Source organism: Haliotis cracherodii, unplaced genomic scaffold, assembly GCF_022045235.1.
Source record: "Haliotis cracherodii isolate W230 unplaced genomic scaffold, xgHalCrac1.p SCAF_12, whole genome shotgun sequence".
NCBI classification, from domain to species: Eukaryota; Metazoa; Mollusca; class Gastropoda; order Lepetellida; family Haliotidae; genus Haliotis; species Haliotis cracherodii.
Window position 1 is genome coordinate 30876108 of NW_027266267.1, and position 21253 is coordinate 30897360.

The following is a 21253-nucleotide window of genomic DNA, read 5'->3' on the forward strand; positions in this document are numbered from 1 at the left end:
CGTCACTTTATCCCTAATGTAATATACTAAGATCCTGATATCAACGCGCAGTTTTAGTTGAGTGTTATAATGTCTTTCTATTTCTCTGCTGGCATTTACCATATATTTTTCTCTTCTAATAACCGATTAATGGTTTTGACCTTTAAGTCAAATTTCTCACATGTGTTCAATTTTGCGATCAACAGATTGTGAATGTCCCATATGACCATGCATTTCTAAAACTTTTGCAAACAAGAGTGATGTGATGTCAGTATTCTTCTGTGGATGTTTTTCTTGTTGGCTAGAAGCAGAATCAACGTTAGTGTCCCCATCACTTCGGCTCTTCTGCTTATTCAAAACCTCTGTCTAAAGAACATCAGAGTAAATAGATACTGCTATTAACCCAAACACATCTATTCCTTTGATTACCCTGCCTCATAGCTATAAATTCCTGTTTTGGCTGTCACCAATACTATACAGTTTTTTAGACTTTCAACAGACGTCCTCTTCAAAGCCATCTGTCTGCAGATAACACCTGTTCTGACCGCATCCTTCGTATGTTGAAACTAAAAGCTTTTGGTTCTCAAACTTTTGAAGTAACTGTTGCACAGAAATTGAATTTTCATACATATTTTCAAGTCAAGACTATAAACATTTTTGTTTGAGTTGTGTTGTAACTCCATGCCTATTCAGACTATAAGTATGTTCTGTGCCTGCTCTGATTATTGGCTGATGGTATGCGTCAAAGATCTATTGTAAATGCACAGCATCATAAAAGCAAATATCAAGTATAACAAAACTAGATTCTGATGTGTTCAGCTAGCTGACACTAAATGTACCTCGATATGGATTTCCCCATCTGTAATAAACTGACGGCCGAAACAAACTTTACACTAACCTGATGCAACGTTACAGACAAACTGGGGAGACATCAGACAGGCCAAGAACTAGGGTACCTAAGCCCAATGAAGACCGGTACTTGCATCTCCGGAATCGATTCCTGACAGTGACATCATCAGCGATGAATGCCTTAGGTCACATGGTTAATCAACAGACAGTGGCCTGACAACTCAGGGGTCAAGGACGTAGGGCTTACAGACCTTACAGAGGAAGTTATTGTTAGTGCAACAATGCTGATAGAGACAGAGATGGGCCCGGACTGGCAGAGAGTTGTCTTCACTGATGAAAGCCGGTTCTGTCTGTTCAGAGGTGATGGAAGACAGCTTGTTTATCACCGATGGGGAGAACGAGTGAGTGAGTGTCGTCTTATTAGTTGACTGACAAGAACTGATCCAGCCCTTCAAGTAGAATGGCAACGTATTCCACTTGATGTTAGTAGACAACTAACATTTTTGTGTGCCAGAAAATTTGGCGTGCCTTGTATCAGGGGGTGGTCATACCAGTACATGCTATTAATGTGATATGTCACTGAAATTGAGTGATTTTAGATAATTGTGCCCTTTGTCAACTACTTGAAAGTTAATTTTTGCTCTCTCACCTCAATTTGGGCAACTGTCATGCCAACATCTGATACTGTATGACTGTCACTTTAAATGCTGATTTCGTTGAGATTTTTATCTTTTCAATTTTTACTTCATGCATCTATCTTTGGTGATTACTGTGGAATAGTTTCTTTTGGCCGTCAGTTGATGTTTCACAGGTAGCTTCCTACCACATGCTCACTGTCATTGATCAGAAAACAACCCACAGTGATAGTGTTATGTACAAAATCTCATTTATTACATTATCAAATTGCACATGATTAGATGACGATGTACGCAGGATACTTCATGTCATCACTTATCGCTGTCAGAGCACACATTCAATATATCTACAATAAAACAAGCTATCAGAGAAATACAATGAACAATATATTAATTTTCAATGATACATTACTGTACAGAAAGGTACTGATGACATAGAATTTCATACAAAAATAATCTGGATTTACCTAATAATCTTCTCTGTGACCTTGGCGAAATCCAATGACCTTCTCACTACAAGATGTAACCTGTGATTTGATCAGCCATTGAGGAAACCTTTATAGAAATGTCTTGCAGGTTTCTGAATGACTGTGATATGTTGTTTCGGTGTTGTTTTTGGTATGTGATCTGTTCTGATATGATTAGCTGATATATTATTTTTGTGAATCCATCATGATATTTTTATGAAGGTATTAGATCAAATGTGTGATACTGTGTGTGATCTGTCATGTTATTTTGGTATCGATAAAGTCCTTTTGATCTGTTATGTAGGTATTATTTCTTGTATGTTATCTGATGTGATGCTGGTTAGTATTTCTAAAGTAGCTGTGCCAGAGCCCATTGGGATTTATGTGTGTGTGTGTGTGTGTGTGTGTGTGTGTGTGTGTGTGCGTGTGCGTGCTTATTTGGTTTTTACATTTTACACCTATAAAGCATCTTCATGGGTATAAACATACCACATTGTTTGTTCACATGTCAAATCGGACTCCGAAACACCAAACATGTTTCATCTGATCTTTTTTGTGTTCCATCAAAATTTGTTGTGTATGTCAAGATGGTCCTAGTGTCTCATGATGGATACAATAATGATGGCATTTGTGTGCCCCCTAAAAAGATGGGTTTTCTTGCTACAGCAACTTGCTGCTAACCTAAGAGGCATGGGAATTATGTGAGTTTCTCTATGTGTCTGCAGCCTGACTGACACAAAAATCTCTATGTATGGGTGTAACTAGGAGACACATTCAAATCCACATAGTTTAAATGATAGTTTAAATGATGCCTTGACCTGTGTCCACCTAGGCTATGTGGGTGATTGAGGTCTAGGGGACCAACAACTATATGGAAGGAAGGATAAAACAAGGCCCAAAACAGAAGTAAACCAGATGCACACAGTCTTGCATACATTTTGAGAGCAGCAAATAAACATACTTCACCAATCAGTGATAGTCAGTAACAAAGGATACATCACACACAAACCTAGAAATGTCCGAGAGTAGGGTCTAACCAGGACATCAACATAGAGTCTACTTGTACCTGAGGTGGAGCCCATGTCCAGAGACTCACTGACAGTATTTACTGTATTCCCCACCTAGAACTTCAGGTCACACCAAATCCCCAGGAGACACAAAATATCGAGTGAAACACAAAGTAACACAAACTATACAAAGCAATGTATATTGATCGCCAGTGAAAGAAACAAACAACTCCTTAATATATCAGAAAGTCAATAAAAACAAAAACATGAAAAACAAATTAGCACGTTGAATGTATAATCACGGTGTTGAACAAGCAACGATAGTGCAGTCCAAGCATGATACAAAACTAAGTAGTAACAGAGCTACAAGAGTGAGTTATACTTGCAGGGCCAGACACACACAGGTATTGAACAGGGGAACAACATACTCACCTCATAGACCATTCCCTATAGTCTACATGTTCACATATTTACACTGATAATAAATATTACATACACAATGTTTCACATCCTTATCAACCCCCATCAGAATGAAAACAGAGACATACTTAACTGGGCGAGACCGATGTACATGGGCTAGACACAGGAACGTCCTGTAGTGAGACCAATGTACATGGACTAGACACAGGAACATCCTGTAGTGAGACCGATGTACATGGACTAGACACAGGAACGTCCTGTAGTGAGACCGATGTACATGGGCTAGACACAGGAACATCCTGTAGTGAGACCGATGTACATGGACTAGACACAGGAACGTCCTGTAGTGAGACCGATGTACATGGGCTCGACTAGACACAGGAACGTCCTGTAGTGAGACCGATGTACATGGACTAGACACAGGAACGTCCTGTAGTGAGACCGATGTACATGGGCTCGACTAGACACAGGAACGTCCTGTAGTGAGACCGATGTACATGGACTAGACACAAGAACGTCCTGTAGTGAGACTGATGTACATGGGCTCGACTAGACACAGGAACGTCCTGTAGTGAGACCGATGTACATGGACTAGACACAGGAACGTCCTGTAGTGAGACCGATGTACATGGACTAGACACAGGAACGTCCTGTAGTGAGACCGATGTACATGGACTAGACACAGAAACGTCCTGTAGTGAGACCGATGTACATGGACTAGACACAGGAACGTCCTGTAGTGAGACCAATGTACATGGACTAGACACAGGAACATCCTGTAGTGAGACCAATGTACATGGACTAGACACAGGAACATCCCTGTAGTGAGACCGATGTACATGGACTAGACACAGGAACATCCTGTAGTGAGACCGATGTACATGGACTAGACACAGGAACGTCCTGTAGTGAGACCGATGTACATGGATTAGACACTGGAACATCCCTGCAGTGAGACAGATGTACATGGACTCGACTAGACACAGGAACGTCCTGTAGTGAGACCGATGTAATGGACTAGACACAGGAACATTCCTGCAGTGAGACCGATGTAATGGACTGGACACAGGAACATTCCTGCAGTGAGACCGATGTACATGGACTTGACACAAGAATGTTCCTGCAGTAAGACCGATGTAATTGACTAGACACAGGAACATTCCTGCAGTGAGACCGATGTACATGGACTTGACACAAGAATGTTCCTGCAGTAAGACCGATGTAATTGACTTGACACAGGAACATTCCTGCAGTGAGACCGATGTACATGGGTTAGACACAGGAACATTCCTGCAGTAAGACTGTATACATGGACTAGACACAGGAACATTCCTGAAGTGAGACCGATGTACATGGACTAGACACAGGAACATTCCTGAAGTGAGACCGATGTACATGGACTAGACACAGGAACATTCCTGAAGTGAGACAGATGTACATGGACTAGACATAGGAGCATTCCTGAAGTAAGACAGATGTACATGGACTAGACACAGGAACATTCCTGAAGTGAGACAGATGTACATGTACTAGACACAGGAACATTCCTGAAGTGATACAGATGTACATGGACTAGACACAGGAACATTCTTGAAGTGAGACAGATGTACATGGACTAGACACAGGAACATTCTTGAAGTGAGACAGATGTACATGGACTAGACATAGGAGCATTCCTGAAGTAAGACAGATGTACATGTACTAGACACAGGAACATTCCTGTAGTGAGACAGATGTACGTGGACTAGACACAGGAACATTCCTGCAGTGAGACCGATGTACATGGGTTAGACACTGAAACATTCCTGCAGTAAGACCGTATACATGGACTAGACACAGGAACATTCCTGAAGTGAGACCGATGTACATGGGTTAGACACTGGAACATTCCTGCAGTGAGACCGTATACATGGACTAGACACAGGAACATTCCTGCAGTAAGACCGTATACATGGACTAGACACAGGAACATTCCTGCAGTGAGACAGATGTATATATGACAGTATTTATTTTCTCTGAAACTGCAGGTATGAATGTTACAACATGTTCTTTTAACAAGGAGACTTATTGAATAAACCAATATGCAAATTTACTTTTAAGAATCATGTGGGCATTGAAAGTGTGACATCACTGTCAGGGTCTGGAGTGACATCCTTTGCACCGCTGGATGCATGGATTATGTTATGACAGCCAATGTTTATTTGGGCCAAGCCCTGTTGTCTCCTGCTTTCTCAACTTGGACACTTCAACACCTCACTTGATCATCCCCATTCTGACAATATTGCTATAGTTCATAAACAGTTATATACTCATGGCATGAACTGCTAGACTCCTCACACAAACAATTGGGTTCCTATTCATTCATACAAGAACATGTCATGCTCAGAATGGCTCCAGGTATATCTGAAGTCAGAACACATCATGCTTTACCACATGTCATCCAGACTGCATGAACATCTGTACCTGATGTCTTCCAGACTGCATGAACATCTGTACCCGATGTCTTCCAGACTCCATGATCATCTGTATCCGATGTCTTCCAGACTGCATGAACATCTGTACCCGATGTCTTCCAGACTGCATGAACATCTGTACCAGATGTCTTCCAGACTGCATGAACATCTGTACCCGATGACTTCCAGACTGCATGAACATCTGTACCAGATGTCTTCCAGACTGCATGAACATCTGTACCTGATGTCCTCCAGACTGCATGAACATCTGTACCTGATGTCCTCCAGACTGCATGAACATCTGTACCTGATGTCCTCCAGACTGCATGAACATCTGTACCTGATGTCTTCCAGACTGCATGAACATCTGTACCTGATGTCCTCCAGACTGCATGAACATCTGTACCTGATGTCCTCCAGACTGCATGAACATCTGTACCCGAAGTCCTCCAGACTGCATGAACATCTGTACCTGATGTCTTCCAGACTGCTTGAACATCTGTACCAGATGTCCTCCAGACTGTATGATCATCTGTACCTGATGTCCTCCAGACTGCATGAACATCTGTACCTGATGTCCTCCAGACTGCATGAACATCTGTACCTGATGTCCTCCTGACCGCATGAACATCTGTACCCTATGTCCTCCAGACTGCATGAACATCTGTACCTGATGTCCTCCAGACTGCATGAACATCTGTACCTGATGTCCTCTTCAGGCTACACAGTACTGTGACAGGTCTTGGCATCAAGCTGTACTTGGTACACACTGGCCAACATGTATTATTACATTACACTGTGATGTTAACAGGACAGGACTCAGCGTGGCCAGTATCATGTACCTCATGTATTTACATCAGCTTTCATTCACAGAAACAGGTTTTTTCCCACAAAACTTGTTCATTCAACACAACCATCTTTACAGGCTGAACTTCCTGGACAGGAACACTGCCAACTATCACGCATATGTCCAGCCACTTGGCTTTCACTGACTATTGTGGACATTGTTTGGAAGAAATCATGTCACTTTATTTCCTTCCTGTGTCTTCCTCCTTTGGCTTTCACAAGAAATGCTCCACCTACTCCCTCTGTCCCACACTCAGGGGCAGCTCAACACTATATCAATTGCAACTTAACAGCACCAAGAAGATTCTATTCCGATATCCACAGAGAGAGTAGGTGCACTTTTACAGTAACTGTCTTCCTTTGCTTGAACATCCTCCTCACCGACTTGGTACAGCAGCTGTGCACGAGCTCTCCTCCAGTGCTTCCCGCTCATGTTCTTGTACACATATCATGGCAAGGCTAATAAGGCTCATTGTCTTTGCATTGATCTTGGAATAATTTTTGTATCAATTTTCCCCGAATGATAAAGGCAAGCTGTATATACATGACTAGTGCATTAAGAGTGGTGGTGCCTATGATGCAGATGCTGTGCTTCGCGGCTGCTACAACAGGCAGCAGACAGGTAAATGGTGCTCACTGTCCTCGCTAAACTGTGTTCAACTCTCCTAATTGTGCAATAGATTCCAGTTTATCCAGCATCCATTCCTGGACAGATGCCTGTACATGTTAACAATGCTGCTGATAGAATGGTATGGAATTAGATTCCATATTGATGCATGATCCATACAAAGTTGTATAAAATGTTGCCACCAAGTATGGCAATGATAGTTTGTTTTACCATGGTTGGTGTGTACAGAGTGAACATGTTCCTCCCATTGATGGTAGATTCCCGGTGCACACATCTACACATTTGTTGCCAGTTTGGTCGTACTTAAACAGGCGGGGGGTAGCCTTGAGTCTGCATAATCACCACGGAAACTACTCAGTGGATACTGCCCACTATATGCTGGTCCATATCTGGAAAATGGAACCAAATGAATTCGTTTAATCAATTCCTGTGAATATACTGGCACCAGTATAACATTCCCTGTTTAAACATTATTTTTCTTCACTGAAACTTGATTTCAGCATCATTGTCAATGGATTATATTCTCAGATATGAACAAATATTTGGCACATCTTAATATTATGGATATATATGGAAATAATGAGTTCAGTCGTGTGTTAATAAGGCTGCAGTCATGTGTTTATAAGGCTTCAGTTGTGTGTTAATAAGGCTTCTGTCATGTGTTTATAAGGCTACAGTCATGTGTTAATAAGGCTTCAGTCATGTGTTTATAAGGCTGCAGTCATGTGTTAATAAGGCTTCAGTCATGTGTTAATAAGGCTGCAGTCATGTGTTCGATGTGTTTAAAGTAAAAGATATTTTATCTTGCTTCCTGCTGTTGGTCTTCATCTTGTTGACAAGAGTTACATCCCTTTCACCATCTGTACTCACCACAAGGCCATGTGAGCATCAACTTGTGGTGTTAGCCTAGTGTCACTGCTATGCCAACCTGTGGGACTCACCTGTCCGACCCTATGTCATCTGACTGACTTGTATATTCTCCACCAAATATCTGACTTGTGTCCCGATACACACTTTCATTGGAGAAAGGATCTATGACTCGGTACTGGTTGTTGTTCCCCTTTGGATCCTGCAACACAGAACAGAACTGAAGTACTGACATCACATCACCCTCACCATCTCCACCAACATACACCTCTCATGTTTAGTACATAACACAAAGTCTCTCTTCACATACTGACACATTCAGCATGTAGTACATAATACAAAGTCCCTCTTCACATACTGACACATTCAGCATGTAGTACATAATACAAAGTCTCTCTTCACATACTGACACATTCAACATGTAGTACGTAACACAAAGTCTCTCTTCACATACTGACACATTCAGCATGTAGTACATAATACAAAGTCTCTCTTCACATACTGACACATTCAACATGTAGTACGTAACACAAAGTCTCTCTTCACATACTGACACATTCAACATGTAGTACATACTACAAAGTCTCTCTTCACATACTGACACATTCAACATGTAGTACATACTACAAAGTCTCTCTTCACATACTGACACATTCAACATGTAGTACGTAACACAAAGTCTCTGTTCACATACTGACACATTCAGCATGTAGTACATAATACAAAGTCTCTCTTCACATACTGACACATTCAACATGTAGTAACACAAAGTCTCTCTTCACATACTGACACATTCAACATGTAGTACGTAACACAAAGTCTCTGTTCACATACTGACACATTCTACATGTAGTAACACAAAGTCTCTGTTCACATACTGACACATTCAACATGTGGTAACATAAAATCTCTGTTCACATACTTACAAATTCAACATGGAATAATTTTTAATGGGAAGTTTACAGAATATACAACAACTTTTCCATTAGATGAGTTACATGAGATTGACAGTAATAAATGTATGAATAACACAATTTGACGTTGAAACGCTTTTCCTGAGACCATATTCTTGAAATAACATAAACACTTACAGACTACTTCCACTTTCCTAGGGAAACCCCTCGGAATTCCTTAGAATGAATACATAGAGAAGAGTTGTCTGATCATTTAGAGCGTTTAATCTTTAACTCAGCATTTTAGCATACATTGTGAAACATAACAAGAGTTTGCCACTAACGTGGCTATATCCCCCGCCCCTGTTGCAGAATTTATGACATAATTAAATCTAAACAAACCCTAACCTTTTTTAACCGAGGTGGAACTTGTCATGGAAATTGTAAAAAAAAGATGAGTTTGGAACCTAAGTCCATCTTGTTGCCATGGAAACGTAAAAAATAAAAAATTCAAAAATTTCTCAATAGCAAAAGGCACCAGTTCAGCATGTACCTGACAGACCTGCAAAGTTTGATGAAAAAATATTGAACGGTTTATGAGTTATGCTCCGGAAACGAAACGTGACGGACAGACGGACGACCTTTGTTGGGCGGGGGATAAAAACAATTTGACTGCATGATGATTCATGAACATCCTCGCTACGACCCATCCTAGTGCACAAAATAAAGAAATACACATCCAAACAATCGTAGTATCGACTCGATCTGTGTCTAGACTGACAGTCACAGTCTTGTACAATCTGTGAATTTACCTTAGTACCCCTGACACATAGTTATAATCACTTTTCAATGATTGGCCAATTAATCTATGATGACCAACGTATGCTACCGACACAGGTTCATCAGTAACTTCCGAAATCTCTCCCGTCATGTCTATTGTGTCTGCTGTCATTGTGACTTATTGAGGTAGTTCTTTATAGACCTTTCTCCTCAAAATGATTATATTATTTGAATGCATTTGTTGTAAACAAACAAGAAGAGATGTTCCTGTAGAGCAAGTTGTGCATACATATTCTTATGTCACCTGTCACATACCATTCCAGCTTATTAGATATTACACACACATTGTAGCCATGTAGCATTACAGCTTATTACATATTACACAGACATTGTAGCCATGTACCATTACAGCTTATTAGATATTACACAGACATTGTAGCCATGTACCATTACAGCTTATTAGATATTACACAGACATTGTAGCCATGTACCATTACAGCTTATTAGATATTACACAGACATTGTAGCCATGTACCATTACAGCTTATTAGATATTACACAGACATTGTAGCCATGTACCATTACAGCTTATTAGATATTACACAACACATTGTAGCCACATACCATTCCAGCTTATTAGATATTACACAGACATTGTAGCCATGTAGCATTACAGCTTATTAGATATTACACACACATTGTAGCCACATACCATTCCAGCTTATTAGATATTACACAGACATTGTAGCCATGTACCATTACAGCTTATTAGATATTACACAGACATTGTAGCCATGTACCATTACAGCTTATTAGATATTACACACACATTGTAGCCATGTACCATTACAGCTTATTAGATATTACACACACATTGTAGCCACATACCATTCCAGCTTATTAGATATTACACAGACATTGTAGCCACATACCATTCCAGCTTATTAGATATTACACAGACATTGTAGCCATGTACCATTACAGCTTATTAGATATTACACAACACATTGTAGCCATGTACCATTACAGCTTATTAGATATTACACACATTGTAGCCATGTACCATTACAGCTTATTAGATATTACACAGACATTGTAGCCATGTACCATTACAGCTTATTAGATATTACACAGACATTGTAGCCATGTACCATTACAGCTTATTAGATATTACACACACATTGTAGCCATGTACCATTACAGCTTATTAGATATTACACAGACATTGTAGCCATGTACCATTACAGCTTATTAGATATTACACACACATTGTAGCCACATACCATTCCAGCTTATTAGATATTACACAGACATTGTAGCCATGTACCATTACAGCTTATTAGATATTACACACACATTGTAGCCATGTAGCATTACAGCTTATTAGATATTACACACACATTGTAGCCATGTACCATTACAGCTTATTAGATATTACACAGACATTGTAGCCATGTACCATTACAGCTTATTAGATATTACACAGACATTGTAGCCATGTACCATTACAGCTTATTAGATATTACACACACATTGTAGCCATGTACCATTACAGCTTATTAGATATTACACAGACATTGTAGCCATGTACCATTACAGCTTATTAGATATTACACACACATTGTAGCCACATACCATTCCAGCTTATTAGATATTACACAGACATTGTAGCCATGTAGCATTAATGCTTATTAGATATTACACAGACATTGTAGCCACATACCATTCCAGCTTATTAGATATTACACAGACATTGTAGCCATGTACCATTACAGCTTATTAGATATTACACAGACATTGTAGCCATGTACCATTACAGCTTATTAGATATTACACACACATTGTAGCCACATACCATTCCAGCTTATTAGATATTACACACACATTGTAGCCATGTACCATTACAGCTTATTAGATATTACACAGACATTGTAGCCATGTACCATTACAGCTTATTAGATATTACACAACACATTGTAGCCACATACCATTCCAGCTTATTAGATATTACACAGACATTGTAGCCATGTACCATTACAGCTTATTAGATATTACACAGACATTGTAGCCATGTACCATTACAGCTTATTAGATATTACACACACATTGTAGCCATGTACCATTACAGCTTATTAGATATTACACACACATTGTAGCCATGTACCATTACAGCTTATTAGATATTACACACACATTGTAGCCACATACCATTCCAGCTTATTAGATATTACACACATTGTAGCCATGTACCATTACAGCTTATTAGATATTACAGACATTGTAGCCATGTACCATTACAGCTTATTAGATATTACACACACATTGTAGCCACATACCATTCCAGCTTATTAGATATTACACAGACATTGTAGCCATGTACCATTACAGCTTATTAGATATTACACACACATTGTAGCCATGTACCATTACAGCTTATTAGATATTACACACACATTGTAGCCACATACCATTACAGCTTATTAGATATTACACAGACATTGTAGCCATGTACCATTACAGCTTATTAGATATTACACAGACATTGTAGCCATGTACCATTCCAGCTTATTAGATATTACACAGACATTGTAGCCATGTACCATTACAGCTTATTAGATATTACACACACATTGTAGCCATGTAACATTACAGCTTACTAGATATTACATACACATTGTAGCCACATACCATTCCAGCTTATTAGATATTACACACATTGTAGCCATGTACCATTACAGCTTATTAGATATTACACAGACATTGTAGCCATGTACCATTACAGCTTATTAGATATTACACACACATTGTAGCCACATACCATTCCAGCTTATTAGATATTACACAGACATTGTAGCCATGTACCATTACAGCTTATTAGATATTACACAACACATTGTAGCCATGTAGCATTACAGCTTATTAGATATTACACACACATTGTAGCCACATACCATTCCAGCTTATTAGATATTACACACATTGTAGCCATGTAGCATTACAGCTTATTAGATATTACACAGACATTGTAGCCATGTACCATTCCAGCTTATTAGATATTACACAGACATTGTAGCCATGTACCATTACAGCTTATTAGATATTACACACACACACTGACACACACACACAGACAGTAGGACACTGACACACACACACACACACACACACACACACACACACACACACACACACACACACACACACAGAAAGTAGGACACTGACACACACATCCATATATTACACACACACACTAGGACACTGACACACACACAGATACATATATTACGCACACACACACACACACACACACACCACACATACATACATAGATATATTACACACACATAAAGTCACTGACACACACACAGAGACACACACACACACATATACTACACACACAGACAGTAGGACACTAACACACACACACATACATATATTACAAACACACAGACAGTAGGACACTAACACACACACATACATTACACACACTAACACACACACACATATATATATATATATATTACACATACACAGTGACAGTAGGACACTGACACACACACACACACCCATACATATATACATTACACACATAGAGAGTAGGACACTGACACACACATACATATATTACACACACAGAAAGTAGGACACTGACACACACATACATATATTACACACACAGAAAGTAGGACACTGACACACACACACCCATACACATACATTACACACACAGAAAGTAGGACACTGACACACCCATACACATACATTACACACACAGAAAGTAGGACACTGACACACACATACATATATTACACACACAGACCACACATACATAGATATCTTACACACACATAAAGTTGGACACTGACACACACACATACATATCACACACACACAATAGGACACTTACACACACATACATATATTATAAACACAGAAAGTAGGACACTAACACACATACATATCACACACACACACACACACACAGAGAGTAGGACACTAACACACATACATATATCACACACACACACACACAGAGTAGGACACTAACACACATACCTATATCACACACACACAATAGGACACTCACACACAGATACATATATTACAAACACAGAAAGTAGGACACTAACACACATACATATCACACACACACACACACAGAGTAGGACACTAACACACATACATATATCTCTCTCTCTCACACACACACACACACACACACACACACACACACACACACACACACACACACACACACACACACACACAGACAGTAGGATACTGACCCATACACATACATATATTACTGAGCATCCCAAAAAAGAAAACTTCATGCACACATGTGAGATTTCTTTAATTATGATTACTGTTTGGAAAAAATATAGTCCTGCACCATGACTGTGGAAAATAATTATATTCTGAAAAAAATAAATACAATCTAGAAACATATACAAAAGCAAGTCTAGCCAGCTCTAGCCAGCTCTATTTATCATAGGGAACTCTCAGAGAATACCCCTGGGGGTTGATTCTGGGAAAGGGGGTGATTCTCTGAGCTCCCAGAATCTACTTCCCAGGCAAACCTATTCTGATCATAAGAGACGATTAAATTGATCGATGGTATCACTCTGTGACTTGGATTACAGCATATGTCATCAGATCCCAATATGCGTGGATCGATGTTAATGATGTCAATCACTGGATTGTCTGGTTCAGATTTGATTATGTACAGGCCTCTGTCATATAGCTGGCATAATGCTGAGTGCTGTGTTAAACAAACACACAAACAAAGTAAACACAAAACAGACCTACACACATGACACACATGTACTGGAGCCATGCAAGCTCTACACACAGGTACCATAACCAAGTGATTAAGCACCAGGAGATATGAAATTGATATTGTTCAGGAAATAGCTGAAGCTTGTGTTACTGAGGTTTATTTGCTGATTGCGAGGAGGGATAGAGCAGGGTGTCGTATACTCTAGACAACTGAGTCTAGTTGTTATTCTGGGCACCTGCATCTGCTGATGCCAACCATGCATCAGGACATGCAGATTTCAGGGGAGATAAGCAATAAACTGCAATTCTAGTCTTACTATTGAAGACTTTGCCATCGTGTATCAGTATTTCTGAAACTTAATGTTAGTACACACTTAATGACAATTTTGGATGCTTAATATATGGATTATGGTGAACAGCTAACAAGTAAGCACCTTTCCCGCATAAAGCACCTCATCATAGTCAGCTGAGTATCTGTTGAGGTCCTTGTTGTAGTCCTGCCTCCATTGGTCCATCAGAGTGGATGGGGAGTCTGACTTCTCCCGCTTCTTGTCTGTGCTGCTATCAGTGTCGGTGTATGAACCTGAAACAAGTACATAGTTCTACAGTCTGTATAGGGGCTGTGTGTATGACTGTAGGCAATACAAGTATATATACATAGTCCTACAGTCTGTCTGTATTACTGTAGACAATACAAGTACATATACATAGCTCTACAGTCTGAATAGGGGCTGTGTGTATGACTGTAGACAATACAAGTATATATACATAGTCCTACAGTCTGTATAGGGGTTGTGTGTATGACTGTAGACAATACAAGTATATATACATAGTTCTACAGTCTGTGTAGGGGCTGTGTGTATGACTGTAGACAATTCAAGTATATATACATAGTCCTACAGTCTGTATAGGGGCTGTGTGTATGACTGTAGACAATACAAGTATATATACATAGTCCTACAGTCTGTATAGGGTTTGTGTGTATGACTGTAGGCACTACAAGTATATATACATAGTCCTACAGTCTGTATAGGGGCTGGGTGTATGACTGTAGACAATACAAATATATATACAACGTTCCACAGTCTGTATAGGGGTTGTGTGTATGACTGTAGACAATACAAGTATATATACAACATTCTACAGTCTGTATAGGGGCTGTGTGTATGACTGTAGACAATACAAGTATATATACATAGTCCTACAGTCTGTATAGGGGCTGTGTGTATGACTGTAGGCACTACAAGTATATATACAACGTTCTACAGTCTGTATAGGGGTTGTGTGTATGTAGGCACTACAAGTATATATACAACGTTCTACAGTCTGTATAGGGGCTGTGTGTATGACTGTAGACAATACTAGTATATATACATAGTCCTACAGTCTGTATAGGGGTTGTGTGTATGACTGTAGACAATACAAGTATATATATAGCTCTACAGACTGTGTAGGGGCTGTGTGTATGACTGTAGACAATACAAGTACATATACATAGCTCTACAGTCTGAATAGGGGCTGTGTGTATGACTGTAGACAATACAAGTATATATACATAGTCCTACAGTCTGTATAGGGGCTGTGTGTATGACTGTAGACAATACAAGTATATATACATAGTTCTACAGTCTGTGTAGGGGCTGTGTGTATGACTGTAGACAATTCAAGTATATATACATAGTCCTACAGTCTGTATAGGGGCTGTGTGTATGACTGTAGACAATACAAGTATATATACATAGTCCTACAGTCTGTATAGGGTTTGTGTGTATGACTGTAGGCACTACAAGTATATATACATAGTCCTACAGTCTGTATAGGGGCTGGGTGTATGACTGTAGACAATACAAGTATATATACAACGTTCTACAGTCTGTATAGGGGATGTGTGTATGACTGTAGACAATACAAGTATATATACATAGCTCTACAGTCTGTATAGGGGTTGTGTGTATGACTGCAGACAATACAAGTATATATACAACTTTCTACAGTCTGTATAGAGGTTGTGTGTATGACTGTAGACAATACAAGTATATATACATAGTCCTACAGTCTGTATAGGGGCTGTGTGTATGACTGTAGACAATACAAGTATATATACATAGTCCTACAGTCTGTCTGTATTACTGTAGACAATACAAGTACATATACATAGCTCTACAGTCTGAATAGGGGCTGTGTGTATGACTGTAGACAATACAAGTATATATACATAGTCCTACAGTCTGTATAGGGGTTGTGTGTATGAAATGTAGACAATACAAGTATATATACATAGTTCTACAGTCTGTGTAGGGGCTGTGTGTATGACTGTAGACAATTCAAGTATATATACATAGTCCTACAGTCTGTATAGGGGCTGTGTGTATGACTGTAGACAATACAAGTATATATACATAGTCCTACAGTCTGTATAGGGTTTGTGTGTATGACTGTAGGCACTACAAGTATATATACATAGTCCTACAGTCTGTATAGGGGCTGGGTGTATGACTGTAGACAATACAAATATATATACAACGTTCCACAGTCTGTATAGGGGTTGTGTGTATGACTGTAGACAATACAAGTATATATACAACATTCTACAGTCTGTATAGGGGCTGTGTGTATGACTGTAGACAATACAAGTATATATACATAGTCCTACAGTCTGTATAGGGGCTGTGTGTATGATTGTAGACAATACAAGTATATATACAACGTTCTACAGTCTGTATAGGTATTGTGTGTATGACTGACTGTAGACAATACAAGTATATAACATAGTTCTACAGTCTGTATAGGGGTTGTGTGTATGACTGCAGACAATACAAGTATATATACATAGTCCTACAGTCTGTATAGGGGCTGGGTGTATGACTGTAGACAATACAAGTATATATACATAGTCCTACAGTCTGTATAGGGGCTGTGTGTATGACTGTAGACAATACAAGTATATATACATAGTCCTACAGTCTGTATAGGGGTTGTGTGTATGACTGCAGACAATACAAGTATATATACAACATTCTACAGTCTGTATAGAGGTTGTGTGTATGACTGTAGACAATACAAGTATATATACATAGTCCTACAGTCTGTATAGGGGCTGTGTGTATGACTGTAGGCACTACAAGTATATATACATAGCTCTACAGTCTGTATAGGGGCTGTGTGTATGACTGTAGACAATACAAGTATATATACATAGTCCTACAGTCTGTATAGGGGTTGTGTGTATGACTGTAGACAATACAAGTATATATACAACATTCTACAGTCTGTATAGGGGCTGTGTGTATGACTGTAGACAATACAAGTATATATACATAGTCCTACAGTCTGTATAGGGGTTGTGGTATGTAGGCACTACAAGTATATATACAACGTTCTACAGTCTGTATAGGGGCTGTGTGTATGACTGTAGACAATACAAGTATATATACATAGTCCTACAGTCTGTATAGGGGTTGTGTGTATGACTGTAGACAATACAAGTATATATACATAGCTCTACAGTCTGTATAGGGGCTGTGTGTATGACTGTAGACAATACAAGTATATATACACAGTCCTACAGTCTGTATAGGGTCTGTGTGTATGACTGTAGGCACTACAAGTATATATACATAGTCTTACAGTCTGTATAGGGGCTGGGTGTATGACTGTAGACAATACAAGTATATATACAACGTTCTACAGTCTGTATAGGGGTTGTGTGTATGACTGTAGACAATACAAGTATATATACAACATTCTACAGTCTGTATAGGGGCTGTGTGTATGACTGTAGACAATACAAGTATATATACATAGTCCTACAGTCTGTATAGGGGCTGTGTGTATGACTGTAGGCACTACAAGTATATATACAACGTTCTACAGTCTGTATAGGGGTTGTGTGTATGTAGGCACTACAAGTATATATACAACGTTCTACAGTCTGTATAGGGGCTGTGTGTATGACTGTAGACAATACAAGTATATATACAACATTCTACAGTCTGTATAGGGGTTGTGTGTATGACTGTAGACAATACAAGTATATATACAACATTCTACAGTCTGTATAGGGGCTGTGTGTATGACTGTAGACAATACAAGTATATATACATAGTCCTACAGTCTGTATAGGGGTTGTGTGTATGTAGGCACTACAAGTATATATACATAGTCCTACAGTCTGTATAGGGGTTGTGTGTATGACTGTAGACAATACAAGTATATATACAACGTTCTACAGTCTGTATAGGGGCTGTGTGTATGACTGTAGACAATACAAGTATATATACATAGCTCTACAGTCTGTATAGGGGCTGTGTGTATGACTGTAGTCAATACAAGTATATATACATAGTCCTACAGTCTGTATAGGGGCTGGGTGTATGACTGTAGACAATACAAGTATATATACAACGTTCTACAGTCTGTATAGGGGATGTGTGTATGACTGTAGACAATACAAGTATATATACATAGCTCTACAGTCTGTGTAGGGGCTGTGTGTATGACTGTAGACAATACAACTATTTATACATAGTCCTACAGTCTGTGTAGGGGCTGTGTGTATGACTGTAGACAATATAACTATATATACATAGTCCTACAGTCTGTATAGGGGCTGTGTGTATGACTGTAGACAATACAACTATATATACATAGTCCTACAGTCTGTATAGGGGCTGTGTGTATGACTGTAGACACTACAAGTATATATACATAGCTCTACAGTCTGTATAGGGGCTGTGTGTATGACTGCAGACAATACAAGTATATATACAACATTCTGCAGTCTGTATAGAGGTTGTGTGTATGACTGTAGACAATACAAGTATATATACAACATTCTACAGTCTGTATAGGGGTTGTGTGTATGACTGCAGACATACCATGGGAGCTGAATCATTCCACATATACCTGGTTTATTATTTATTAGAAATATGCATAACTTGGTTTTTGACCAACTACAATTGAAACTAGGTTACTTGTTACAAATATCCAACAGACATGAGTAGTTTTAATCCAACCCCTTGCTTGATTTGGTGGAAATTTCTATTCACTCACAACATCAGTGTGCTGGTAACATGGATTGTTTGTCAGCCATTTGAACTTGATATTTTCATCCCTTTTAAAAACCAATTTAAAGTTTTCTTTGATTGGAAATTGTACAATATATTTAAAATGCTTTTGCACTGGATTAAACATGAAGCTGATTTCTCCTCTGTTAAAGAGTAGAACACTTCCTCCGTGTGTTGCGAATCCTAAAATGATTGCCACATGTTTTTGATGAATTTGGAGAAAAAACATAATACTGGAAATCATGTAGATCAGTTAATACGTTCAAACCGATGAAAACAATCAAGATATATATATATAGTTTACATGTGCCAGTCACTGCTAGCAATTAGAAGAAATATACTGCATACTATCAAGAGGATGAAAATACCTTAATAACAAAGTCATGGAGTTCAAATGTAACTTAATAATTCTCAAGATGCAGACTAAGCTAATTTGTCTATGCTTTAGAATGATCTGATTTGTGTGTGTAGTTTTAATCCCAGTGTAAGTCAGTAATCAAAGGCAGTTCTTGAAACGTAATGCAAACCAGCTGTGTAATATGTGCTGCATGTTGGTTTTGTAAAAGTGCCTAGCACACTCTTCTGTTCTGTAGTTCCTACAGTGTTCATTACTATGTCTTCATCTAGCCTACTTCTGTCTCTCTCCTACCTCCTCTTGTCTCTCCCCTACATCCCCCTGTCTCTCCCCTATCTCCCCCTGTCTCACTCCTACATCCCCCTGTCTTCTCCCCTACATCCCCCTGTCTCACTCCTACATCCCCCTGTCTCTCCCCTACACCCCCCTGTCTCACTCCTACATCCTCCTGTCTCTCCCCTACATTCCCCTGTCTCACTCCTATATCCCCCTGTCTTCTACCCTACATCCCCCTGTCACTCTCCTATATCCCCCTGTCTTCTCTCCTACATCCTCTTGTCTCTCTCCTACATCCTCCTGTCTCACTCCTACATCCCCCTGTCTCTCTCCTACATCCTCGTCTCTCTCCTACATCCTCCTGTCTCACTACTATATCCCCCTGTCTCACTCCTACATCCCCCTGTCTCTCTCCTACATCCTCGTCTCTCTCCTACATCCTCCTGTCTCACTACTATATCCCCCTGTCTCTCTCCTATATCCCCCTGTCTCTCTCCTACATCCTCTTGTCTCTACTCTACATCCTCTTGTCTCTCTCCTACATCCCCCTGTCTCTCTCCTACATCCTCTTGTCTCTCCCCTACATCCCCCTGTCTCTCTCCTACATCCCCCTGTCTCTCTCCTACATCCTCCTGTCTCTCTCCTACATCCCCCTGTCTCTCTCCTATGTCGCCCAGTCTCTCCCCTACATCCCCCTGTCTCTCCCCTACATCCCCGTCTCTCTCCTACGTCCCCGTCTCTCCCCTACATCCCCCTGTCTCTCTCATACACCCTCCTGTCTCTCTCCTACCTCCTCTTGTCTCTCCCCTACATCCTCCAGTCTTTCTCCTACATCCTCCTGTCTCTCTCCTACACCATCCTGTCTCTCCCCTACATCCTCGTGTCTCTCTCCTACATCCCCTGTCTCTCCACTACATCCTCCTGTCTCTCCCCTACATCCTCTTGTCTCTCCC

At 39.7% G+C, this 21253-nt stretch overlaps 1 protein-coding gene across 4 annotated transcripts in view; it reads right to left on the reverse strand.

The window, feature by feature from the left end:
* Positions 1 to 1689: 1689 nt before the first annotated feature.
* Positions 1690 to 21253, reverse strand: part of LOC139458353 (kin of IRRE-like protein 1) — a 230737-nt gene continuing 211173 nt past the window's right edge. For 3 of the 4 annotated variants that reach the window (XM_071239747.1, XM_071239748.1, XM_071239750.1), the window contains 3 exons: positions 15038 to 15186; positions 8226 to 8353; positions 1690 to 7673 (listed from right to left, as the gene is read on the reverse strand). In XM_071239747.1, coding sequence (XP_071095848.1) covers positions 7559 to 7673; positions 8226 to 8353; positions 15038 to 15186 — 392 coding nt within the window. In that variant the 3' untranslated portion in view covers positions 1690 to 7558. The remainder of the gene's footprint in view (positions 7674 to 8225; positions 8354 to 15037; positions 15187 to 21253) is intronic. The other variant, XM_071239751.1, reaches the window with a different exon arrangement.